Source organism: Erinaceus europaeus, chromosome 12, assembly GCF_950295315.1.
Source record: "Erinaceus europaeus chromosome 12, mEriEur2.1, whole genome shotgun sequence".
NCBI lineage: Eukaryota > Metazoa > Chordata > Mammalia > Eulipotyphla > Erinaceidae > Erinaceus > Erinaceus europaeus.
In genome coordinates this window covers 88,203,263-88,227,744 of record NC_080173.1, presented here as the reverse complement: position 1 = coordinate 88,227,744, position 24,482 = coordinate 88,203,263, and the positions used below count along the sequence as shown (strand labels likewise).

Here is a 24,482-nt window from a genome sequence, read left to right as displayed (position 1 = left end):
AGAAGAAGAAAAAAAAAATGGAGCAGTGGATTGCATTTGCCATGCAACCCCCAAGCCTCAACTCTAACCCTGGTTGCAATAAAAAGAGGGAAAGAGAAAGAAAGGAAGGAAGGAAGAAAAAAAGGAAGAAAGGAAGTAAAGAAAAAAGGAAGGGAGGGAAGGAGGGAGGAAGGAAGGAAGGAAAGAAGGAAGGAAGGAAGGAAGGAAGGAAGGAAGGAAGGAAGGGAGGGAGGGAGGGAGGGAAGGAAAGGAAGAAAAAAGACTTCTAACCACTCCATTATAGGGTTTGATGAGAGGTTTCAGACCCTGCCCTAAGACCCTCAAAGTGAGTACAGAACACTACAGCTCCCAGAGGGCTAAAGGAAGACATGGGGCAGATGGATAAGGGTGACTGGGAAGGCTCTGGCCCAAGGCTTTGGCTCAAAAGGTTCTGACCTCCTGTCCTGTCCTCCTTGAAGGCCAAGATGGATTGCCTGCCTACTGTCAGCTCTTTATTTTAATCTCGGGGGCGGGGGGAAGGTGGGGTTCTGGGAGCTTGCCCCCTCCCTCCAAGCTCTCAGGCCCATCCTCCCTCCAAGTACTGGCTGAACAAATCCTAATCCACCAGCATCTCAGCCCCAGCAGCCAGGAGACCAGGCTGCTTCCACCTCCCCAGCTGGCAGCGACTGCCCACCAGGGCCCACACTCCGTCACCCATGGGGAACAGCAAAAGCGGGGCCCTGTCCAAGGAGATCCTGGAGGAGCTGCAGCTAAACACCAGGTTCACGCAGGAGGAGCTCTGTGCCTGGTACCAGTCTTTCCTGAAGGAGTGCCCCACGGGCCGCATCACCCAGCAGGAGTTCGCCGGCATCTATGCCAAATTCTTCCCAGACTCCGACCCCAAGGCGTACGCCCAGCATGTCTTTCGCAGCTTCGATGCCAATAGTGATGGCACCCTGGACTTCAAGGAGTATGTGGTGGCCCTGCACATGACCTCGGCAGGCAAGACCACTCAGAAGCTGGAGTGGGCTTTCTCCCTCTATGATGTCGATGGCAATGGGACCATCAGCAAAAACGAGGTGCTAGAGATTGTCATGGTCAGTATCTCCCAGCCTCCTTTCAGCTCTGTGTCATGGGACCCTGGGGACCAGGTTGGGTCTGGGCTGCAGTGTACAATGGGAATGCAGGCTTTGTGGCTTGGTGCCTCTTAAGAGTGTGTGTTGGGGGGGGGGGGGCGGCAAGGAGGGCAGGTGGTTGAGCATCTGGTTAAACGTACACATTAAAGTGTGCAAGGACCCAGGTTCAAGCCCCTGGTCCCCACTTGCAGGGGGAAAACTTCATGAATGGTGAAATAGGGCTGCAGGTGTCTCTCTGTTTCTCCCACTCTCTACCTCCCCCTCCCTTCTCAATTTCTCTCTGTCTCTATCCAATAACAAATAAATAAGCATATTTAAGAGAAAGAGTGTGTTTGTGTATGGTGCAAGGAAGGGATCCCACAGACTGGTTTCACCACGCCACCACCACCACCACCCCCCGACCTCTACATCCCTTCACCATTTAGAGGAGAAGCATTTCTGTCAGTAGGTTATTTGGTGCCTGGAACAGTAAAAAGAAAAAAAAATCAGATAAATTGATGGTAAAGACATTCTCAGACCCCCTCCCCAAATAATCTACTTATTCCTAAGTAGGAATGTTTTGCTTTTGGACAATATTTACAAATATTTCTATATTCACCTATATTCACAGGGGTTTGGGCACAATACTACAACTTCATTCTCCTTAAGAAGAATCTTAAGGATCTTCCAATCATCTAGATTTTTTTTTTATTGCCACCAGGTTTTTTATCATGGGGGAGAGGTGAGGATGGGGTTCTGTGCCTGTATGACAAATCCACCATTCCCAGTGGCCATCTTTCTCCTTTATTGCCTTCTCTTCTTATTTTGTAGAACAGAAAGACATAGAGAATGGAAGAGAGAGGGAAAAAGAGAGAGAGAGAAAGAGAGAGAGAGACCTCCAGCTCTGCTTCATGACTTGTTAAGCTTCCCCCCCCCTGCAGGTGGTGAGTTGGGGCTCAAACTTGGGTCCTTGCTCATGGTGGTATGTGTACCAGGTCCCCACTTATTTACATTTTTGTCTCCTCCTTCCTTTTTTCCTCCCTTCCTCCCTTTCTTTCTTCTTCTTTCAACATTACTCATTCACATTCTGTCACAATTAATTTTGAACACAGTGTGGTTTGAATACATAAGAGGGATTATCAGACTCACACCTACCATTTTGGTTTGGGCCCTGGCACCAAAGGGGAGATGTGATGGTACCAGAGGCAGCTCTGGTCTTATTGTTTCTCTCTCGTGTCTCTTTGTTTCTGTCATTCTATTTCAAAGATGGAGGACCTTTTTTTTTTTTTTTTTTTTTTTGTAATCTGTCCAGGGTCATTTGGATATTTATAACATCATTTGCTATTTATAACATCATTTGCAGGCCACACAAAATTATCATCTTAACACTTAATGTTGCTATGAGTAAAGCTCCCAGACTTATTGACGTTCATGTTCTGCCCTGCAGTTGTGTTGGCAGGGCCAGACCAATGACTTCACAGACCCTACAGAGCCTACAGGCTGGAAATTCTAGCCACGTTCTATGTGAATGAAAAGGGGCCAGAGTGGTAAAAATTACATATGTGTGAGGCTCAAAAGCAAAGAAATTCATAATGTAAAAATGCCAGATGGAGAGGGCCAGGCGATAGCACACATAGTTCTGAGTGCAAGGACCTGCGTAAGGATCTGGGTTTCGCCCCCCCCCCAGCTCCCCAGCTCCCCACCTATGGGGGGGGGAAGCTTCACAGGCAACAAAGCAGGTCTGCAAAGGTCGCTCTGTCTCTCTCCCTCTCTATCTATTCCCTCCCCTCTCAATTTATCTCTGTCCTATACAATAAAAAATGGCTGCCAGGAATAGTGGATTTGTAGTGCTGGCATCAAGCCCCAGTGATAATGTTGGGAGGCAAAAAAAAAAAAGAAAAAAGCCAAATGGACATGAAATGTGGTTCTAGCCCTGAATTTCCCACAACATGGGCTGCATTACTTCACCCCTCCAAACTCACCTTTCTCAGCTGTCCTGTGTTCTAACATTCAACATGGGATCCTCAGGCAGGTCCAGTATACCCCAGCACACGCTCTGTTCTCTGTCCATGCCGGCACACTTGCTGTAATGATTTTAGATGTCTATAAAATACCTTTGTTTAATGTGCAAGTAGCTCATGCTGCTTACTTAGAATTAAATGACATATACATATACACATACATATATACATACACATACACATACACATACACTTACACATACACATACACTTACACATACACATACACATAACACTTACACATACACCTACACCTACACCTACACATACACTTACACTTACACATACACATACACATACACTTACACTTACACTTACACTTACACATACACATACACATACACTTACACATACACTTACACTTACACATACACATACACATACACATACACTTACACATACACATACACATACATTTCAACCATGGATATCACTGGGCTCAGTACCTGTACTATGACTCCACCATTCCCAGGGGCTTGTTTTATTTATCTACTTGGTTGTTTATTTTATTTTTAACCAGTGCACTGCTCAACTCTGGCTTATGGTAGTATGGGGGATTGAACCTCAGACCTGGTCCCTAGGACCCCCAGGCATGAGAGTCCGAACCATTATGCTGTCTCCCCAGCCCCTTTTCATTTTTATTCTTCCTACCTATTTTTCTTCCTTTCTTTCTTTCTCTCTTTCTTTTTCTTTCTTCCTTTCTTTCTTGAGAGTGAGAGAGAAGGAAAAAGAAAGAGAGATACCTGCAACATTGTTCTGCTTCTCCTGAAGTTCCCTCTTCACCCCCACAGGTGAGGGTGAGGGACTTGAACCTGGGCCCTTGTGCAGGATAACTTGTGGGATCCACTAGGTGTACCACTCCCCAACCCCAAGTAACTTATAATTAATTATTAACTTAGAAACATAAAAGAAATCTTCAACTGCCCTTACTTCTGATACCCAGAGAAAAATGCTGTCAACATACTGGTATGTGTGGAAAAGATAAAATCCCTTTACAGTTTTTTATCTATATAGTATAAAATTATTTTAAACTATCACACATTTGGATATAGTCTTTATCATGAAAAATATACATTTTATCATATGTTCTGGCTAATATTTTATTATGAATATTTTCTCCATTGGTATATATTCTCCCACCCCAAAACAACAGTAGCAGCTATTTCATTTTGTGGAAATGCCAGGAAGTTATTTAATCACTCCTTTTTTTCCCCTTCTTTTTGAACAATTCAGTATTTATTTTTCCTTATTTTACTTCATATTTTTTCTCAGTCCTTTTAAAAGCATCTTTTTAATTCTAATAACTTTATCTTTTTAATTACAATCTTGTTAAGTAGAAGATCTCTTTCATATTTCAAAATGTTTTTTTTTTTTGTACATTTGTAGTTTTGCCCTTATTTGCACAATTCTTCCACCACCCTTATTAAAAGACACCATAAATAAAATGACCAAGCCTACAATTTGGGCTTAAGTCTTCTAAAGGCTTAGTGTGAGAGAAGTTCATTGGTATCTGGGTGTCACCCAGGGGTCACAGCAAACCCTCTCCCTCTCAAATGGGCAGGTGGCCAGAGGCTTCAGAGTCACTTAAAGGATCCCACACTCAGCAGAAGCCTGTAAGTTGATTCTCTCTGAAAGAAAATAAGGAAGGAAAGAAGGGATGAAGAGAAGGAGAGAGGAAAGAGGGGGAGGACAAGATGGAAAGGGAAGGAGGGAAAGAAGAAAGGAACGTGTGCCTGACTGCAGGTAGCCAAGAGTCATGGTGTAATCCGCTATTCTGATCACAAGGTCACTGGCCTAGGAGCCAGAGATGGTGAGTGCTAGCTAGTCCCTGTTACCTCATCAACTTGCTGCATGTGCTTGAGAAAAACAATATCAATTCTCTGGACTCAAGATGAGGAGTTAGTGGTTCTTGCTCGGCTTCTCTCACCAAGGGCCCAGTCATCTGACACCGGTGAGGACTAGGGTGAGAGAAGGCAGCAAATGATCCCTGTGGCCTTGCTTGTCTTACTCTTCTTGTCTTACCATGGTGATCTGAGGGGAAATTCTCCATGCTGTTGACCCTCCCTCCCCCTCAGCTGATGCTACAAGAGCCGCTGCCCCTACCTGACCAAGCTGACTCTCACCCAGCATCCCTGCTTGCACCACGAGCCTGCCCCACAAGTGAGGGGGGAAGACTGACCAGACTCAAGAAGCCATGACCTTGACTCAGTCTGGTCAGCCCTGGAGCCACTAAGCTGCTGAAATCCTCGTAGCTTGGAGCTAGAAGGGTACCTGGAAACCACCTTATCTCTTTCCTTGGTAACAGATGGTGGGGGGGCGGCATTTCCTGTCTTGCCCCACATGCCCATGTGGCTTGCTTTATTTGCTTGCTTATTTTTCCACCAGGTATGTCAGTAGGGTTCAGGCTTGCACAACTCCACTATTACTCTTAGCAGCGCCCTCCTTTGATTGAGGGTGAGAAACAGAGAAAGAGAAAGAGAGAAAGAGAGAGGGGAAGAAGAGGAGAGAGATTATAGCACTGCTCCACAGCTTGTGAAACTTTCCCCTTACAGGGGTTCCATGTGGTAGCCAAAGGTTCAAATCCACGTACTGACACATGGTAGCATGTGCTTTACTAAGTGAGCCACCTACTACCCCCCATCTCTCTCTCTCTCTCTCTCTCTATCTCTATCTCTTTCTCTTTCATGTGTTTTTCTCTTACCAGGAGTTTCTTTTTTCAGTCTTTTTTTTATATTTATTTTATTTATTTATTCCCTTTTGTTGCCCTTGTTGTTTTATTGTTGTAGTTATTATTGTTGTTATCATTGTTGGATAGGACAGAGAGAAATGGAGAGAGGAGGGGGAGACAGAGAGGAGGAGAGAAAGATAGGCACCTGCAGACCTGCTTCACCGCCTGTCAAGCGACGCCCCTGCAGGTGGGGAGCCGGGGTTCGAACCGGGATCCTTATGCCGGTCCTTGTGCTTTGTGCCACCTGCGCTTAGCCCACTGCACTATAGCCCGACTCCCTCTTTTTTCAGTTTTTAACCAAGCAGAGGAAGGGGGAAAAGGCTCCTTGAGCCAGAGCTAAATCTTTCCCTGAATCCCTCCTTGAGCAAAAAGGGGAAATTAGTGGTTTTCATAGCCTGGGGGAGTCTTTGGAAAATTCTTGTTGGCACCTCCCCTCTCCCTCCCCCAGTCCCTGGAATGCTCTCCAAGACCTTCTGAGAATAAGGTGAGTACTGCAGCACAAGAAAGCAAGTCTTGGCACCCTGCTACCTGGATTCAGACCTGCTCTCAGGCCTTTTGAGCTGTGCAATTTTCAATAGGCTAGTTGTCTTGGTTTTCTCCTTTGTAAAATGTGGTCAGTAATGTTGTTGCAAGGGTGAGATGTGACCATTAAAAAAAAAAACAAAAAAAAAAACTGGTTGCTGTTATATGCTCTGGTTGCTGTCACAGTCAGTCCTGAAACAGGGATCTTAAAAATGCAGATGCCCAGGCTCCACTCCCAGGAGTTTGGATGAGCATGTTGGGACCTGAGCACTTCATCATAACCACTGTTATGATGTGTTATGTTATGTTGTGGAAGGTGTCTGGTCCTTCCAGCAGTGTGGACACCAGGAATGGGAAGCTGTGGTGGTAACAGCATATATTCAGTGTCCTGGGCTTCCTTCTCAGGGCTCACACACACACACACACACACACATGCACACGCACATGCACACACACACACACATACACACACACACCCCACTGCCTCTCACAATCTTCTTCTTCGTTGGGTGCAGGCCATTTTCAAAATGATCAACCCTGAGGACTTGAAGCATCTCCCTGATGATGAGAACACCCCAGAGAAACGAGCCGAGAAGATCTGGGCATTCTTTGGGAAGAAGGAGGATGGTGGGTTTCTTTATGTCCCAATAGCTTTGATTTTTACAGTCATGAGCTCTTTCCTGGAGACCCCGGCTAAATGTATCCTTCTAAGTCAGTGTCCTGGCAAGACAGGGGCCATCTTGTCTCATCACACACTGTAGGACCCAGTTGTGCTATCTCTCTGCTGTGGGCAAGTGTTTATTCCCCTGCAGCCCAAGAATCTGGGGGAGGGGCATCTGAATTGCAATTGTGTTTCAAGAAAAACAACCCTTGCTATAACAAATGTAGCCCACCATGAAGAATAGTGAGAAGGGAAAGCTACAACCTATTCATGATCTGTTTGGCAGCAGTGAGCACGGAGACGCTGAAAACCCCCTCTACAAGTAGAGTGACCATTTTGCTTGGTTTATTTTAGTTATTATTATTATCATTATTATTAAAAGTGCTCCCTGCACAGCTAGGATAAGGCAAGTCTGAGTTAGCCCTGATTTGCATGGTTTTACTCTAGGAGGTTATTTTAGCACCGATGAGAAGCATGACTAGACAGGAGTAGATTTAAATGAGATTAGAGATTGGTCAGGCAAGATCACTCACCTGGGACACCTGCTTTGCCATGTGTGTAATTCAAGTTCAAGTCCTCAGTACATCACACAGGAGTTCTATAGCACTAGGGGGAACTTGGATGCTGTGGAATCTGTGTCTGTCTGTCTGTCTGTCTCTCTTTCTAGCTGAAATAGTCAGCTGGAAGCAGCAAAGTCTGGTGATAATAAAAATATTGATTAGAGAAGATTTACTCAGAAAAGGCAAAAGAAGAAATGGGGAGAGGTCTAATAGATTGCAAAACAGAGGCAACCCCTGTGGGCAGAAAACAAGAAAAAAGGAGGAAGATTACATAAGAAACTTGATTTTACACAAGGATGCCAGTTCGAGTCCCTGGCTCCCCACCTGCAGGGGGGTCACTTCACGGGTGTTGAAGCAGGTCTGCAGGTATCTATCTTTCTCTTCCTGTCTCTGTCTTCCCCCTCCTCTCTCTATTTCTCTCTGGCCTACCCAACAAAATCGGGGGGCGGGAATGGACACCAGGAGCAGTGGATTCATAGTGCTGGCACCGAGCCCCAGCAATAACCCTGGAGGCAAAAAAAAAAAAAAAGGAACACAAAATAAGATCAAGAAAATTTCAACTGGGAAAATAAAAATGTTTCCTGAATAGACAAGTAATCTTTAAATTATTTACTGAATGGTGCTTTGCTTTGATGTAAAAGAAAGAAAGGAAGGGGGAAAAGAAAAGGAACATGAGTTTAAAAGGCCATTCTGGCTTAGTCGTGGCAAAGCTAAACAGACATCCCTAAGCCTTCAAATCCCAGGAGCTCTCTTGGTAGCCTGCCCCTGGGTTGGGAGCAGTCCACAGGAAGGTTGTGGTCTCTCATTGACAGTGGTGGTTGATTCCAGAACTGGACAGCAGACTCTAGTAACTACCCCGTGATTTAAGTGGTAGCGATTGCAAATAGGGATGTCTGGTCTGGTGGTTTCTGGTTGATTCTTTTTCAAATGTAGAAATTTAGAAGGATTTGTACAAGTCACTTGACTTATTTTTTTTTTTTCTCTCCAAGGGAAAGTCAGCAATTGAGTTTGGCTTTGTGTGTTTGTTTATCTTTAGTATTTCAGTTGGTAACAGACTACATGGTCCATAGAACTGTCCCCACACACAAACTGAGGAGCCAGTGTGGGCTCCTTTTGTGAGCAGTCTCTTGCCAGGAAGCAGGGTAGGAAGTAGGAACTGAAGGAGAAGACCTTAACCCTCCCACTTTGCAGTCTGAAGAAGTCAGAGAAAGAAGGAAGGCTATTGGCACTAGGCTTGACTAGGGTGAGGGGAAGGGTTGCCAGGGAACAGAATTTAAGGAGTCGCTGACTTTTAGACACCAAGCCTGTGCTTGCCCATGCCTGAAACGGAGCACTTCCTTAAATTTTGCTGGGTAGGCATTTCATTGAGCTTGCCTTAGCCCTAAGGGCACTTCCCCTTTGAGCACCTTGTCCTTGTCAGGTGCACAGATTGTTACTGCTCAAGATGCCCCCACCCGATGTGCCCTAGCCTCCTGGTTCTTTATGACATGCCCCTGGGTCTGACCATGGGCTGACTTCCCTGTCTTGCTACTCTCTGACCCAAAGCAGGTAAAGGCCTCAGAAGGAGGAACTGACAAGTCACTCCTGCCAGGTGACCATGTGTGTGTGTGTGTGTGTGTGTGTGTGTGTGTTTACTGCCCTCTGGAGACCAGGGCTTACTCCAGAACTGGGATCAAAAGGTGAAGTAATCAAGTGCAGATGCTCCTTCACCATCATGCTCCAGGACCCGAAACACCCCCACAAACCCAAGTCCTTGACTTTGGTGCGATACACCAACTCCAGTCCAAGTTCTGCTTCTTTATGTTTTCCCTTTCTGTTCTTATTTCTCAACTTCTGTCTCTGAGTGAGAGCATCCTATATTCATCCTTCTCTCTCTGGCTTGTCTCACTTCACATAATTCCTTCAAGCTCCACCTAAGATGAGGTGAAGAAAGTGAATTTATCATTTTTAATATCTGAGTAATATTCCATTGTGTATATAGACCACAACTTATTCAGCCACTCATCTGTTGTTAGACACCTGGATTGGATACCTATGTTGCTTCCAGGTTTTGGCTATTACAAATTGTGCTGCCATGAACATAGGTAAACACAGATATTTTGGGATGGGCATGTTTGGTTTATGTGACTGTCTTCCCCAGAGACCAAGAGCCTCCCCAAACTAGGGGCTTCCTTCTGTGTACATCTTGCCCTCCACCTCCTGAAATGGCCTTACTTCCAGTTACCTCAGTTCCACCGTGACTTTGGCACAGAGGAAGGGCTCAATGACATGCATTTAACTGGACAGAAGTGTCAGTTTAACTGACACTCATTTGAGGACAAGCCTCTCTCTGGGTCCCAAAGAGGGAGACTAGTGGATGATGTATATATGCATGGAAGTGAATCATGACAGCACTGACATCCAGAAATGATGGGGTTACCTGTGTGCTGGGGGGAGGGGAGAGACTCAAGTGACCTCTCCAGAAGCCAGTTCCTCCTAGCCCCATATTGGACCTCCTCTCCTCTTCTCCCTGGGTGTACACTGGGAACATTTACTTTGATCAGTCCTACAGAAGTTAAACCAGATCTTGAACCTTGAGACCTAGGATAACATTCAAAGCAGTGAATAACCTGGTAAGGAGAGCAGGAGAGACAGTAGACCTCGAATAGCATGCTGAGTGCTTGGCGGTGCCTGTTGTGAAGTCATCTTGGGAGATGGCTTAAGGGGGGTCTAGGAAGAGCTGGGTACTTGGTACTGGGTACTGGCACCTTCCCTGAGAAACAGTGAGTCCTCAGCACTTCCATATTGGTGCAAGCACACCAGTCAAAGGTCAGTGTCCCTGTAGCCCAAAACAGTCATTCTTGACTATATTGTATTTCCTCCCCCATGCAGATAAACTTACAGAGGAGGAGTTCATCGAGGGGACCCTGGCCAATAAAGAAATTCTGCGACTGATTCAATTTGAACCTCAAAAAGTGAAGGAAAGGATAAAGGAAAAGAAACCCTGACGGCAACCTTTCAGCTGTCTCCCGTCCCCTACCGCTCATAAGCACACTGGAACACGCATGCTCACACACCTCCTGACTGAAAGCGAGGCCTCCACACTCACAGAGAGTTAAACCCACAGGCCCCATCCTCCCTTAGTCTTAAGAGCACGTCTGTTATACCCTCACCCCACCCACCAACCCAGGCCTCCTGATAATCCCAGGATTAGGTCTTTGGAGTCCTAAATGTCACCCCCATGTAAGCTCCTTTCTGGAGTGCTGGGTAAGCAGGTTCCAATAAATGCAAGAGGAGCTGGCCTCACAGCTGGCTGGTTCTTGAATTGAAAATGGAAGCTATTTGCACTGCCGTACAGGACCAGGGTTCTGAAGGTGGTGGTGAAGGAGGCAGAGGGAACTAGAAGCTTAGAAAAAGCCACTGCGGGAGGTGGGCGGTAGGGCAGCGGGTTAAGCACACGTGGCGCAAAGCGCAAGGACCCAAGTAAGGACCCCGGTTGGAGCCCCGGGCTCCCCACCTGCAGAGGAGTTGCTTCACAGGCAGTGAAGCAGGTCTGCAGGTGTCTATGTTTCTCTCCCCCTCTCTGTCTTCCCCTCCTCTCTCCATTTCTCTCTGTCCTATACAACAATGACGACATCAATAATAATTACAACAATAATAACTACAACAACAAAAAAAGACAAGGGCAAAAAAGGGAAAATAAAATAATAAAAATAAAAGAAGCCACTGCGTGAGACAGAGATCACCAGACACATGGGCAAGGCACTGAGGGAAGGTGTAACAGGGCAGATTTTAATGTGTCAAAGTCCCAACAACCAGACGTCCCACTTGTATGTAGTGCACGTAGAGCTTAGCCAGACGAACACAGACACCAGGCTGCCCACTCCATCTCCACATCTGCCCTGGATGGTCACACGAATTGACCACGTGAGGCCAGATAGGTTTGCACCTCAATGCAGGCTCCTAAAAACAAAAAAATCCTACAGGACTGTACCAACCATACCGACAGTATTTATCACTGACAGTAATTAAGTCTATTATGAAAGGAGATTGCTAAGCAAGGCCAGATTCCAGGCAGAGGCTGTGCCTCTTCCCTTTCCCCCTTTATTTATGTTCAGTGTCCTTTAACCTCATCATATATTAAAACAAAACAAAAAAACCTCTCAGTCAAAAGGAAAAAAAAAATAGATAAATGGAACTTCATCAAATTTTTTAAAATTTTTGTTACACTATCAAGGGGCATTATCAAGAGAGTGGAAAGACAATCTGAAGAAGGAGAGAAAATATTTTAAATGCATCTGATGAGAGATTAATATCCAGAATATATTAAGAACTCCTACAGCCTAACAATAATAGAGCAATCAGTTTGAACAATAGGCAAAGGGCTTGAATAAATTTTTTTTCCAAAGAAGATATAAGTCCATAAAAAAAGATGTTCAACATCTTTAATAATTATGAGTATGTAAATTCAAACCATAATGAGCTCCCACCTCATATATATTAAGGTGGCCGTTATAAAATAACAGGATAATATCAAGCGTTGGCAGACACATGGATAAATAAGAGTGTGAAGGTATTGGCGCTGGGAACACAAATTGGGAGACAGCATGGTGGTTCCTCAGTACTGTTAGACACAATTACTATATGATCCGGCAATGCGATTCTAAGGTATAGACCCCAAAGAGTTGAAAGCAGGGAGTCCAATGGACCTTTGTATGCCATATTTACAATGGGATCATTTGCCATAGGTAGGATGTGTGAGTAACAACTGGTGAGTGGATGTTTTTAATCCAGTATACACACACAATGGCATGTCATTCTGCCACAAAAAGCAAGGCAAAGCTGCCATGCCATTCACTCCTGGTAATATTGAGAGCATCCTGCTGGGAAGAACAAGCCAGTCATAAAAAGACAAGTGTTGCATGATTCTGCTTAACAGTGTACACTTAGAATTGTCAAGAACTATGAGCACAAAGTGATGAAAAGGACATCACTTACACAATTTAAGATCATTCCAATATTTCTAGTAATACCAACATCCAGGAGGCTGGACAGTGGCACACCTCCTTAAGGACCCAGGTTCAGTCCCCATTTGCAGGAAAGAAGCTTCACAAGCAGTGATGCAGTACTGCTGCTGCTCTCTTTCTCTCTCTCTCTCTCTCTCTCTCTCTCTCTCTCCCTTCTCAATTTCCCTCTGCCCTATCACATAAAATTATCTTTCGAATAAAAAATTTAAAAAATAACATAAAATAAATACCAACATCCAGGTCTATTCTAACCTATTCAGTTGGAATCTCTGGGCCAAGCCAAGCTATCAATACTTGTACAAAGTTCCCTGTGTAATAATGTGAAGACTGACATCCACTAGCAGTAAGCAAAGTGAATGATCTATATAGAGTGACTGAGGAGAGGAGAGAGACACCTGCCTTCTGTCCTTTCTGACTCTACCACTCTGACCACTCCTCTTGGTCCCTGGGACAATTGGGCCACCATATCTGTAGGCTAAATGTCACAGACTGTTTCTGCTTATAACTAGGATAATGCATGGGTTTCTCCAAGGACCTGAGAGACAGCCAGCTTCAAGGAGAAATCCATGTGGAAAGAAAATGGGCAAAATATAGGTCAAAGGAAATAAATTTGTTACATTAACCATAAGCAGGACCACAGCAGGCAGTGTGTAAGGGACAAAAGACAGTTTACAAATGCTTTTGGTAGGGTCTTGAATAATGGACCACAGATATTGATTTGATTATTTTTTTCTGGGAGACATTTCGGTCTAGACTTATTTGGTCAATGTGTCCTGGGCACCTGGTTTGATCCAACTCTGCTGATTATATTATAAAAATATGAAGTGCCCCCACTTCCTAGGTATGGAACTGAGGACTGGGAGCCATCACTCTAGTAGAGTGAGCCAATGCACAAAGACCTAAGTTTGAGCCCCTAGTAGTACCACACGGAGCACCAGGAACAGTACCATGAGGAAGGTCTGTGACTGGTGGAGCAGTGCTATCTTGAGTCTCGTCTCTCTTTTTTACTCTCTCTCTCTCTCTCTCTCTCTCTCTCTTTCTCTCTCTGTATACCTAAAATTAAAAGGGGAAAAAGAAGTCTTCTAGGAGCAGTGTAATTTGTGTGTGTGTGAAAGGTTCAGCTAGGGTGAGTGGGTAGTGGCACAATTGGTTAAGTGCATGTGTTACTAAACAAAAGGACTAGAGTTCGAGCCCTAGCTCCCCACCTGTAGGGCGTCTGCTTCATAAACGGTGAAGATGGTCTGTGGGTGTTCATCTTTCTCTGTCCCTCTCTATCTCCCCATCTTCAATTTCTCTCTGTCCTGTCTAATAAAAAAAAATTAAGGAAATAATGGCCACCAGGAGTGGTGGATTCATAGTGCTGGCACCAAGCCCCAGCAATAACCCTGATGGCAATAAAAAATAAAATTAAAAGGTTCTGCTAGAAGGGAGGGAAGGAGAGAGGGAGGAATGAGGGGATAACAAATAAAAGGTAGGTAAAATTGCAGAAAAGTGAGGAAGGTCATAGGTTTTAATTATTGAGCAGTGGATAACCTGGACATCAAATAAAGAAAGCTTCCCTTGTTCTGTACCTGCCCAGCACCCTGGCTTTTCTGTTATACCAAAACAAAGCAAAACAAACAAACAAACAAACAAAACCCAGTAGCCAAGATAAGCAAAATTCTAATGCATTTGTTTAAAATTAAAATTTAGCATCAGAAAACATTGTAGGGAACAAAACATCAACATTTGAAACAAGTCAGGCTCCAGGTCAGCATAGGCATGTTGTACTGGTCTCTCTTGCTTCACTCTCATCCGGGTCTCATAAAACAGTATTTCTGGCATCCAAGGAGGTGGCAAAGTGAATAGAGGATTGGACTTGGAAACATGAGGTCCCAAGTTCAATTTCTGGCATCTCTGGTTCTCTCTTATTCCACTCTCATAAATAAATAAAAAATAATTTTAAATTAAATGATTATTAAAGGAAAATTTTAATGAATGGCACATGGCCTGTAACATATATTTGATTTAAAAAAAAAAGTATTGCACAAAGATATTATTGATCTTGACAGCTGAGGTTTTTTTTAAAAAAAAAGCCTCAAATTCAGTGACAAAAGCAGACATTCACTTTCCTCATCCTAGACTTGGCTCTGTACTAAAATATGCTGGGAACAGGATTGCCAGGTAACACACAGGATGCCCAACTCAATTTTGATTTCAGATAAAGTATATGTCATGGCATATATGTGTACAAGAAGATTATCTGCTTCTCTGAAAGTCAAATGTCACTGAGCTTCATATATTTTTAACTGTTATCTCTGGCAGCTCTACTTTAGAAGTTCTCATATTCCATCACCCCCTCATATATGAGATGGTCTTTGGGAGGCCAGGTGGTGGTGCATCTGATTGAACGCATGGTTACAATCTACAAGGACCTGGGTTCAAGCCCCCAGTCTCCACCTGCAGGAGGGAAGCTTCATAAGTGTTGAAGCAGTGTTGCTGGTATCTCTATCTCTCTCTTTCTTTCTCTCCCTCTCTCTTCCTCTCTCTCTCCCTCTCCCTCTATCTCAATCTCTACCACCACCTCCCTCTTGATTTTTCTGTCTCTATCCAAAAAAATAAATAAATAAAAACATTTTTTCAATGGTGGTCTTTCCTTCCATGGCAACATACCTACCCACATCGCATATATTTTGCACATCATGAAAGGACACTTCTGTACATTAACATCCTGTTTCTATGTAATGTTCCTCCACTGGCCTTCCTTCAGCTTCTTGTCCTACAATTTTGGTCATGAACCTGACTCAGGCTATCTGCCACCCCCCCCCCCCCCACACACACACACACTCCCTGGGCACAAGTGTCATTCCATACTGGTGCAATGGTTCTCACAGACTATCCCTTTTTTTAAATTATTTTATATTTTTAATTTTTATTATCTTTATTTATTGGCTAGAGACAGTCAGAAATTGAGAGGGTAGGGGAAGACAGAGAGGGAAAGAGAAAGAGAGACACCTGCATGCCTGCTTCACCACTCGTAAAGCTTTCCCCCTGCAGGTGGGGACCAGGGACTCGAACCTGGGTCCTTGCGCATTATAACATGTATGCTCAACTAAGTGCGCCACCACCTGGCCCCAGATCTACCCCTTTTGACGTCAGGTAGCATCCAGATCAGACACAGTCTTGTCACCTACCTCAGCCCCCTCCAACTCTTAGTGTCCATCTCCATAGGATAGTGCCGCCTTACCCAGCAGACACTCATGTTAGTGAGGGCAGCAGACAAACTTCCCAGAGCAGAAAATGTGGTCACCAAAAATATCAATGGCAAACCAAAGCTGGCAGGGCCATTCTGTGCCCAAGAAAATGATAGGGCAGGGAAGGTCCATGCTGCCCAATGGGTAAAGGGACCAGCATGAAGAGAGGGAAGAAGGACAGGACAAGAAGAAAGAAGGGAAGCGGGAAGAAGAGCGGGGTCATGTGGAGTTCTGCTCTGCCAGGGGAGGACAAGCTTGTCCTAACTGAACTGCTAAATGCAGAATAGCACTTGCATTACCCTTCCTGGGCAGCTGGGGCGTAGGGACCTTCCAGCCCCTCTCACATTGCCTGGTGTTTTCAATGTGGGCTTGTGTCAGAATTCCTAGAATGCTTGTTGCTTAGTTTCCCCCAAGCGGACCATCATCCCAGACAGTCTCTTAGCATCTCTTCCAGGAGGAGTTGTTCTTTTTAAACCCTAGACCCAGTTCCTGGTAGCAGCCTTTCACCGTGCGGGCTGAAGGAAGAGTGGTTGGCTGGCCTCTGTCTGCGGGTAGGACTTCATTCATTTGAGTCCAGGATCAACTCTAGAGGCTGGTGTTCATTCTGTAGAGTGCACCTGAGTGGGTTATTCGCATAGCTGGGGGAGGGGTGGTGATGGTGCAGACACAGACACGTGAGTGCCTATACACCTCTTTCATACAGACCGTGAAGGACTGGCTGGCTGTAAGACAGACTTCATGTCAGGGTGGCTGAGGTGTTTGGGGACAGGCTTGAGCTTCTACCTGGGTTAGCCTCTTCCTCCCCCAGGGCTCTCCAGAGGCTTCCCAGGGAGCAGAGTCAGGGGACAACCTCCAGTCTAGATCTCACTCTCCTCCAGGATCTCCTCCATGGTGTGGGCCAGGGTGAAGTCGCCCTCACTGCTCTCAGACAGGCTGTGGCCCCGAGGAGGCCTGGCGCCCCGACCTCCAGGCCCCTGAACGGTCATCAGCAGGAGGGGGCCGATGCCAGGCAAGGGCCGGAGCTTCTGAAGGGTTTCAGTGCCGTCTCCCTTGGAAAGCCTCTTGGGACATTTGCCCAGGAATTGGAAGTGCTTCTCCAGAAGCCAGGCTCTAAAGCCCGAGGGGCGGGCCCAATGTTTCCACAACTCAGCTTTTACCTGCCAGCGAGAAGAGGGTGGGGTTAGTCTTTAGTTTTTAATTTTTTTTTTTTTGCCTCCAGGGTTATTGTTGGGGCTCAGTGCCTGCACCATGAATCCACTGCTCCTGGAGGCCATTTTTCCCCTTTTGGTAGCCCTTGTTATTGTAGCCTTGTTGTGGTTATTATTGTTATTGTTGATGTTGTTTTTAGTTGTTGGATAGGACAGAGAGAAATGGAGAGAGGAGGGGAAGACAGAGTGGGGAAGAGAAAGATAGACACCTGCAAACCTGCTTCACCACCTGTGAAGCAACTTCCCTGCAGGTGGGGAGCCGGGGGCTCGAACCAGGATCCTTATGCCGGTCCTTGTGCTTTGCGCCACCTGCACCTAACCTGCTGCACTACCGCCTGACCCCCTAGTTTTTAATTTTTATTGCAACCAGGATTATTACTGGGTCTTGGTGCCTATACAACAAATCCACCATTCCCAAGGTCCTTTTTTTCTTTTTCTTTTTCTTTCTTTTTTTCCATTTCTAATAGAGACAGAGGGACATTGAGAGAGGAATGAGAAGAGAAAGAGAGAGACACCTGCAGCACTGCTTCACTACTTATGCAGGTGAGAACCCGGGTCTTGAATAACATGTGCACTCTATTGAATGTGCCACTGCCCAGCCCAACGGTTATATAGTCTTGGGGTCATTTAACCTCGTGTCTAGTGGACCAAGATTTATTGAATGACTATCTTTGTCACCTTTGGGAAACCTGCCTTCTAACTGGCAGAAGACAAAAGGCAAAGAGAAAATACAAAAAGACAAGGGAAAATAATGACTACACATAAGCACAACTGGTAGCAATATTCAGGACAGCGAGGTAAGGAAACAGAAACTTGAAGCACAGGGCTCCGGAGAGGACTGTGACGGAGGTGACATTTGAATGCTGCCTGATGGCATGATGATACAGAAAAAGCAGCTGTGTGCGAGATGAACGAGTATTTCTATCATGTTCACACTCCAGTGGATTCTGCGTCCAGAGGAAAGGGAAATATTTGAACAAGGGATCGGAAGGAGGGGCAGGTTAACAAGACTCTGGAAACTCCACCACCTGGTACAGACAAGAGTAAACTGCTCTAGTCTCTGCTCCTCTTCACATCAGGCTTTTTTTTTTTCCCTCATGGAAACAGGCAGCTGGTTGGGTTGTAGTAACGGACATTGTCATCATTACCAAGTATCAAGCTTTTACTGTGACCTCAGTGTGCCACATGGACAACGCAGTATGATAAAGATGACTGTCAGTTCCATTTCACACATGAGGAAACTGAGATTGAAAGAGACTTGATTCAACTACCTCAGTGAGGATTGGATTTCTGGATTCCAATGTTTTAGCCTAGCACTTGAATATCCCCACAAGGGCCAACACTGGACCCTGGGCTTCTTTATACTCATCCCAAAGCACTTTCCCATTCATTCAAGTCTTCCTGTTCTTTCCCCTGGATGTTCACAGTATGAATTTGTCGGGGCATTTGCTGGTCACTGCACATTCTCCTTGGCATCATCACGTACACAGAATCTGTCACATGAAGCTAGGACAGCAGTCTGGGAAACCTACCTCTCCGTTGGCAAAGCAGTACAGCAGGGCCACAAGGAATCCCTGGAATGAAAAGAAGAGGTTTGACACAGTAGACTGACTCCCCCACTTTCAAATCTCTCTCTCTCTCTCTCTTTCATTGTTAGTAGCAGAAGTTTGGTGCTGAGGGAGGTGTTGAAATCACAAGAAGCATTGCCCTGGGGGATAAATAAATTCATTCATTCATTAATGGAGACAGACCTCACACATGTGCAATTTCACCACTCAGGGAGCAGACACACACACACACACACACACACACACAGAGAGAGAGAGAGAGAGAGAGAGAGAAGGACACACACAGAGAGAGGGAGAGATACCATAGTGCCTTCCATGGGATGCTGAGGCTACACATAGAGCAAGGCATGTTCCCTGCCCACTGAGTAATCTCTCCAGCCCCGTGTTGGAATGTCACTTCTTCTGTGCACCCAGATCTTCCCAGATGTTCCTCATTATGACTCCTAACTCAGTGCATGGTGATGCCAGTCAGCAATTTTCACACATACCCAGTCTGACTGAAGGTTCACATTGCCCCGGCAGGGCACCAGCACTGGTGGCTTCCAGAATGCTGGGATCTTCACAAACCAGCTAACTAAATAAAATTCCAAGTGGTGATGTCTTTCACTTTCATTTCTTTTTTTTTTAATATTTTTACTTATTTATTATTGGAGAGACAGAGAGAAATGGAGAGGGGAGGGGGATATATATATATTATATATAGTATATATTATATATACTATATATTATAGATATTATATATTATATATACTATATATTATATATATTACATATATATATATATAGAGAGAGAGAGAGAGAGAAAGAGACCAGCAGCCCTGCTACACCATTCATGAAGATTCCCCCACCCACACAATTGGGGACCAGGAGTTTGAACCTGGGTCCTTGCTCACTGCAATATGAGCACTTAAGCAGGTGTACCACCACCTGGCCCTGTCTTTCATTTTCTTAGGTTCCGGATTCCCATCCTTTCATCTAGTTACAGCCCACTGCAGAGGAAGCCGGTGTGGAAGGAGGAGCCCCGCAGACCACACAGCTCTATTTCTCTGTCACCACTACGCGGCAGTCTCTCCAAAGGCCATATGACAGCAAGAGGATGATGCAACTCTTCTTCCAAGCAATATGCTGTTGAAAAGGTTCAGCCTACCCCTATGCAGCAGGGAGAGAAAGCTGTGTGCTCCACTGCGGATTCCTGCTGGTCACATCTATGGTGGAGCAGTAAAGATCTGACCCTCTAAACATGCACACACACAGCTCTGTCCGCCCGTGTCTCATGTCTGCCTGCTGGGAGGGAGGGGAATTGTGCAGAGGTTTTTGAGGTGATACCTTCTGAGTGAGTCTGTATTCAATTACTAGTACAAAACACGACACAGAGCTCCTCTGATCCCTCCGAGTACAAGATGCAGAACCAAGCTCTGATTACAGGAGCAAAGGGTCCACAGCAGTAGCTAGATGGCAGAGAGTCTGCACTTTCCTCAAATCAAGTAATGGACCTTATTTTCTTTCTTCTTGAATCTAGGATGATCTTGTGACTACTCCAACCAGATAATGTTGTGGATGTGTCATTTGAGGACCTTCCATCTTAAAAGCGTGGAAGTGTCTCCTTCCCTCCCTCTGGGAACATTTCCTCTTGAGATGCTCTGAGAATCCAGCCACCATGCTGGGATGCCCAAGATACACCAGCCACAGAAAAGAGAACCAAGAGTCTCACTGACAGCCCCAGATGAGCTTCTGGCCAGCAGCCCGTGTCCATGTCTAGCCACGGTGGCCCAGCTCAGTGGCAACCTAGATGTTTATCCGTGCCAAAATGTCATCAAAGACGATATCATGGTTACTATTTAAAATCATAATGTTTGGAGGGTAGTTTGATACATGACAGAAGATGATTAATATGTGCTCCCTGGGTGTGGATGGTAGCGCACCTGGTTGAGCGCACATGTTACAATGCGCAAGGAACTGGGTTCAAGCTCCCAGTCTACATGTGCAGAGGGAAAGCTTCACAAGTGGTGAGGCAGGCTACATGCCTCTCTCTCTGTCTCTCTGTCTCCCACTTTCCTCTTGATTTCTGGCTTTTTCTATCTAATAAACAAAGACAATAAAAGTAAATGAGTAATTGAAAAAAAAAATGAATGCACTCCCTTACCTGAGAAGTCTGACAGGCAAAACTACTTTCTCAGAAATGCATGTGAGTGTCTGGTACTCGGCTGCCCTTGGATGTGTGAAGTCAGCTGATCAAGGACTCATATGACTAATCAAACCCTCAAGGAAAAGACCATCATAAACTGCTAACACAGGGCAGGGAAGATAGCATAATAGTTATGTAAAGAGATTCTCATGCTTGAGACTTTGAAGTCCCAGGTTCAATCCTCCACACCACCATAAGCCAGAGCCAAGCAGTGCTCTGGTAGGAAAAAAAAAATGAAAAGAAGAGAAAAGAAAAGAAATAGAAAAACTACTGACACAACAGCTGCAGCCTATTTGCTTTGCTTTTGTTTGCTTTGTTTTTCTACTTCTGGATTACCTGCTAAAGAAGATTAAGACCCAAACAGAGAAAATCCAAATTACTAAACCTTAGCCTTTGAAATCCCCCCCAACAATGAAATAAATTAAACATGGTTTCAAAATGAAGAGAAGTTGCTGTAAAACCTCCATGACCTCTGATTAGAGTTACGCACAATTCTGCTTGAACAGGAAGAAAAAAAAGAGAGAGAGACACCATCCATCTGTCCCCACCCTAGGCTCTGCATCCTTGGCCTCTGGTGAGTGAGTCGTGCCAAGACACTTTCACTCCACTCTGTCCACAGAATTGAAGACCCTCAGCTTGTCCAGTGGCAGTGAGTTTACGACTCGGATCTAGAGACCTTGGCTTGTCCTCACTCTGACCCTCGCAGAACACCTGTGCATATAGATCCCAGGCAAGGACTGAACCTCAGTGAACAAATCTCATCTCTGTACTTTACATGTTTAAGTTCCTCTCTACATCTGACAGACTGCGATATTTCCTCTTTAAAGTGATATAGATCATGGTCTGGGAGGTGGTGCAATGAATAAAACATTGGACTCTGAAGCGTGAGGTCTTGAGTTTGATCCCTGGCAGCACGTGTATCAGAGTGCTGTCTGGTTCTCTCTCTCCTCCTACCTTCTACCTTTCTCATTAATAAATAAATAAAATCTTTTTAAAAATGATACAGATCCAGAGGTATGGTTGTTTTTTTTGTTTGTTTCTGTTTTGGGGCTATAGTACGAATCCACTGTTCCTGGCAATCTTTTTTTTGTTTTCCACTGTTGTTGGATAGGACAGAGAGAAATTGAGAGAGAAGGGGAAGATAGAGAAGGAGAGAGAAAGACAAACACCTGCAGACCTGCTTCACTGCTTGTGAAGTGTCCCCCCTGCAGGTGGAGAGCCGGGGACTCCAACCGGGATCCTTGTGCCAGTCCTTGTGCTTTATACCATATGCGCTTAACCTGTTGTGCTATCACCCAGCCCTCAAGTTGTGGGCTTTTTATACACTCTTGTCTCTAGCAAGTTAGCCTCCTTCTACATGAAGCTTCTGGTTTTCACTAACATATCCTCATGGATGGAGAAGGATCAGAAAGATAAGTGCAGCCCCAGGTTAAATAAACAAACAAAAACAGCACCAACTCCTTCTGTTCTTTCTTAAGTTCAATAAATTCTCTTCAATAACTTCATCTCAGTAGTTTGAATCAATTTATCTGTGGTTGATTTCCAGGGTCAGGGTCCTCAAATGGTTGTTGCTGTCAGTTTTATCTAATTTTATTGTGGCTTTGAGGGGAAAGGATTTGCCAAGCTCCCCTCCCCTCCATCCCAGAAGTCCTGCCTAGTTGTGACCCCAACAGGCTGGGATGTATAAAAGCATGGACCTGGAGCAGGCCATACGCTTTGGTGACTGTTTCTTCTTCTGGTCAGAAAGCATCTCACTGGAGGTGCTCCAGGTATCTGCCATGGCTACTTCTCCTGGGAACTGAACACGTGTGACTCTGCTAGCCAGTAAACTTTAAGACTCTTCCAGCCATGAGCGACCTATATCTTAACTGATAATTGTTTATCTTATGGGACTGAGCTTTTGATAACTATATTCAGACTTTATGAACCTAGCGTACTCTTTACCCCTGATGATAATTGCTTATTTTGCCTTTTACCCATTTCACCCTAATAAAACTTTGTATTGTTTAAACCCATTCCCAGCTCCCCGCTGTGAATCCTTTTAAGCACTGAAGCTCCCTAATAAAGCTCGTTTTAAGTTAAAGTTACAACGCTGCCTCTACATTAGCATTTTTAAAGTTATTTATAGACTTAACTAGAACACTGGCCAGCTTTAGCATAGGATGATACCGGAACTTGGAACTTCCAGATCTCAGGCATAAAAGTCTGGTGTGCAAAGCCCTGTGCAATCTCCCTGGATTCTGTACTAGCATTTCTTTTCTTTTCTTTTCTTTTCTTTTCTTTTCTTTTCTTTTCTTTTCTTTTCTTTTCTTTTCTTTTCTCCTTTTTTATTTTTTGCCTCCAGGGTTATTGCTGGGGCTCGGTCCCTGCACCATGAATCCATTGCTCCTGGAAGGCCATTTTTTTCCCCTTTTGTTGCCTTTGTTGTTGTAGCCTTGTTGTGGTTATTGTTGTTGTTGATGTCATTCGTTGTTGGATAGGACAGAGAGAAATGGAGAGAGGAGGGGAAGACAGAGAGGGGGAGAGAAAGACAGATACCTGCAGACTTGCTTCACCGCCTGTGAAGCGACTCCCCTGCTGGCGAGGAGCCGGGGCTTGAACCAGGATCCTTATGCCAGTCCTTGCACTTTGTGCCACGTGTGCTTAACCCACTGCACTACCGCCCGACCCCCTGTACTAGCATATCTATAGGGCTGATTCCAAGATTATTATGCTCCCCATGGGTATGCTTTTGTGTATGCCCTGTGATCAAGGCTGAATCTGAGACTTGCTCTAAATAACACAATGCAAGAGCAAATCTCACTGAGTGATTTGTAGTCTGAAGCATTAAGAAGACCTGGTGACCCCACGTTTGTGCACTTGGGCAACATAAACTACCACGTGAGCAGTTCAGCTATTCTTCTGAGCCCATGGAGAGACCCGGAGAAGAGAAGGTGAGGGCCTGCAGAGACTGTAAGACTGTCAGGAACATGAGGAATGAGGTTGATAGTAGAAAATAAATCCATTCTAGCCATCCCAACTCCGCTGAACCTTCTGAGCATGTGAGTAGAGAAATGCTAGTCCTGAGCCCGGGTGTCGGTGCACTGAGTTAAGTCCACATAGTACAAAGGGCAAGCAGGCAAGGACTGGCTGACACAAGGATCCAGGTTCGAATCATTGTCTCCCCACCTGCAGGGGGTTTGCTTCACAAGTGGTGAAGTAGGTCTGCAAGTGTTTGTCTTTCTCTCTCTTTCCCTATATTCCCCTTCCCTTTCAACTTCTCTCTGTCCTATCCAATAAAAATGGCCTCCAGGAGCAGTGGATTCATAAAGCTGGCACTGAGCCACAGCGATAACCCTGAAGGCAAAAAAAAAAAAAAAAAAAAAAAACAGAGAGAGAGAAGAATGCTATTCCTAGCAGGTATCTCATGGCGCAGTGCTGATTCCTGCCTCCCAGAATCATGAGAAATAATAACTACTGTCATTTTAATCTGCTCAAGAGGAGATAGCAATTAAAACCACGATAGCCAAAATACCCAGGTAAATTAAGCACAGCTGGCCTCCTGTTTCTAGTTTCAGCCCCCACACATCTGCCAAGGTTCAAGAAACCTGGTTTTGACTCACTGGCCCAAGCCAACTTGTGTTGTGTTCTGATTATACCACCTGAAACACAGACAATGCTCATTTTGTACAATGCTCTGCAGAAAGCCCAGCAAAA

General features: G+C 45.1%; 2 protein-coding genes across 2 annotated transcripts in view; one reads left to right on the top strand and one right to left on the bottom strand.

The window, feature by feature from the left end:
• The first annotated feature begins 229 nt into the window (after positions 1 to 229).
• RCVRN (recoverin) lies at positions 230 to 15,215 on the top strand. Its single transcript, XM_007522653.2, has 3 exons — positions 230 to 1,076; positions 6,881 to 6,992; positions 10,458 to 15,215. The coding sequence occupies exons 1-3, from the start codon at positions 696 to 698 to the stop codon at positions 10,571 to 10,573; spliced, it is 609 nt and encodes a 202-aa protein (XP_007522715.1). The 5' UTR covers positions 230 to 695; the 3' UTR covers positions 10,574 to 15,215.
• Positions 15,216 to 16,594: 1,379 nt separating this feature from the next.
• Positions 16,595 to 24,482, bottom strand: part of GLP2R (glucagon like peptide 2 receptor) — a 55,589-nt gene continuing 47,701 nt past the window's right edge. Inside the window, exons 12-13 of the mRNA XM_060204426.1 lie at positions 18,566 to 18,607; positions 16,595 to 16,982 (exon numbers count right to left, since the gene is read on the bottom strand). Of these exons, the coding sequence (XP_060060409.1) occupies positions 16,683 to 16,982; positions 18,566 to 18,607 (342 nt within the window). The 3' untranslated portion in view covers positions 16,595 to 16,682. The remainder of the gene's footprint in view (positions 16,983 to 18,565; positions 18,608 to 24,482) is intronic.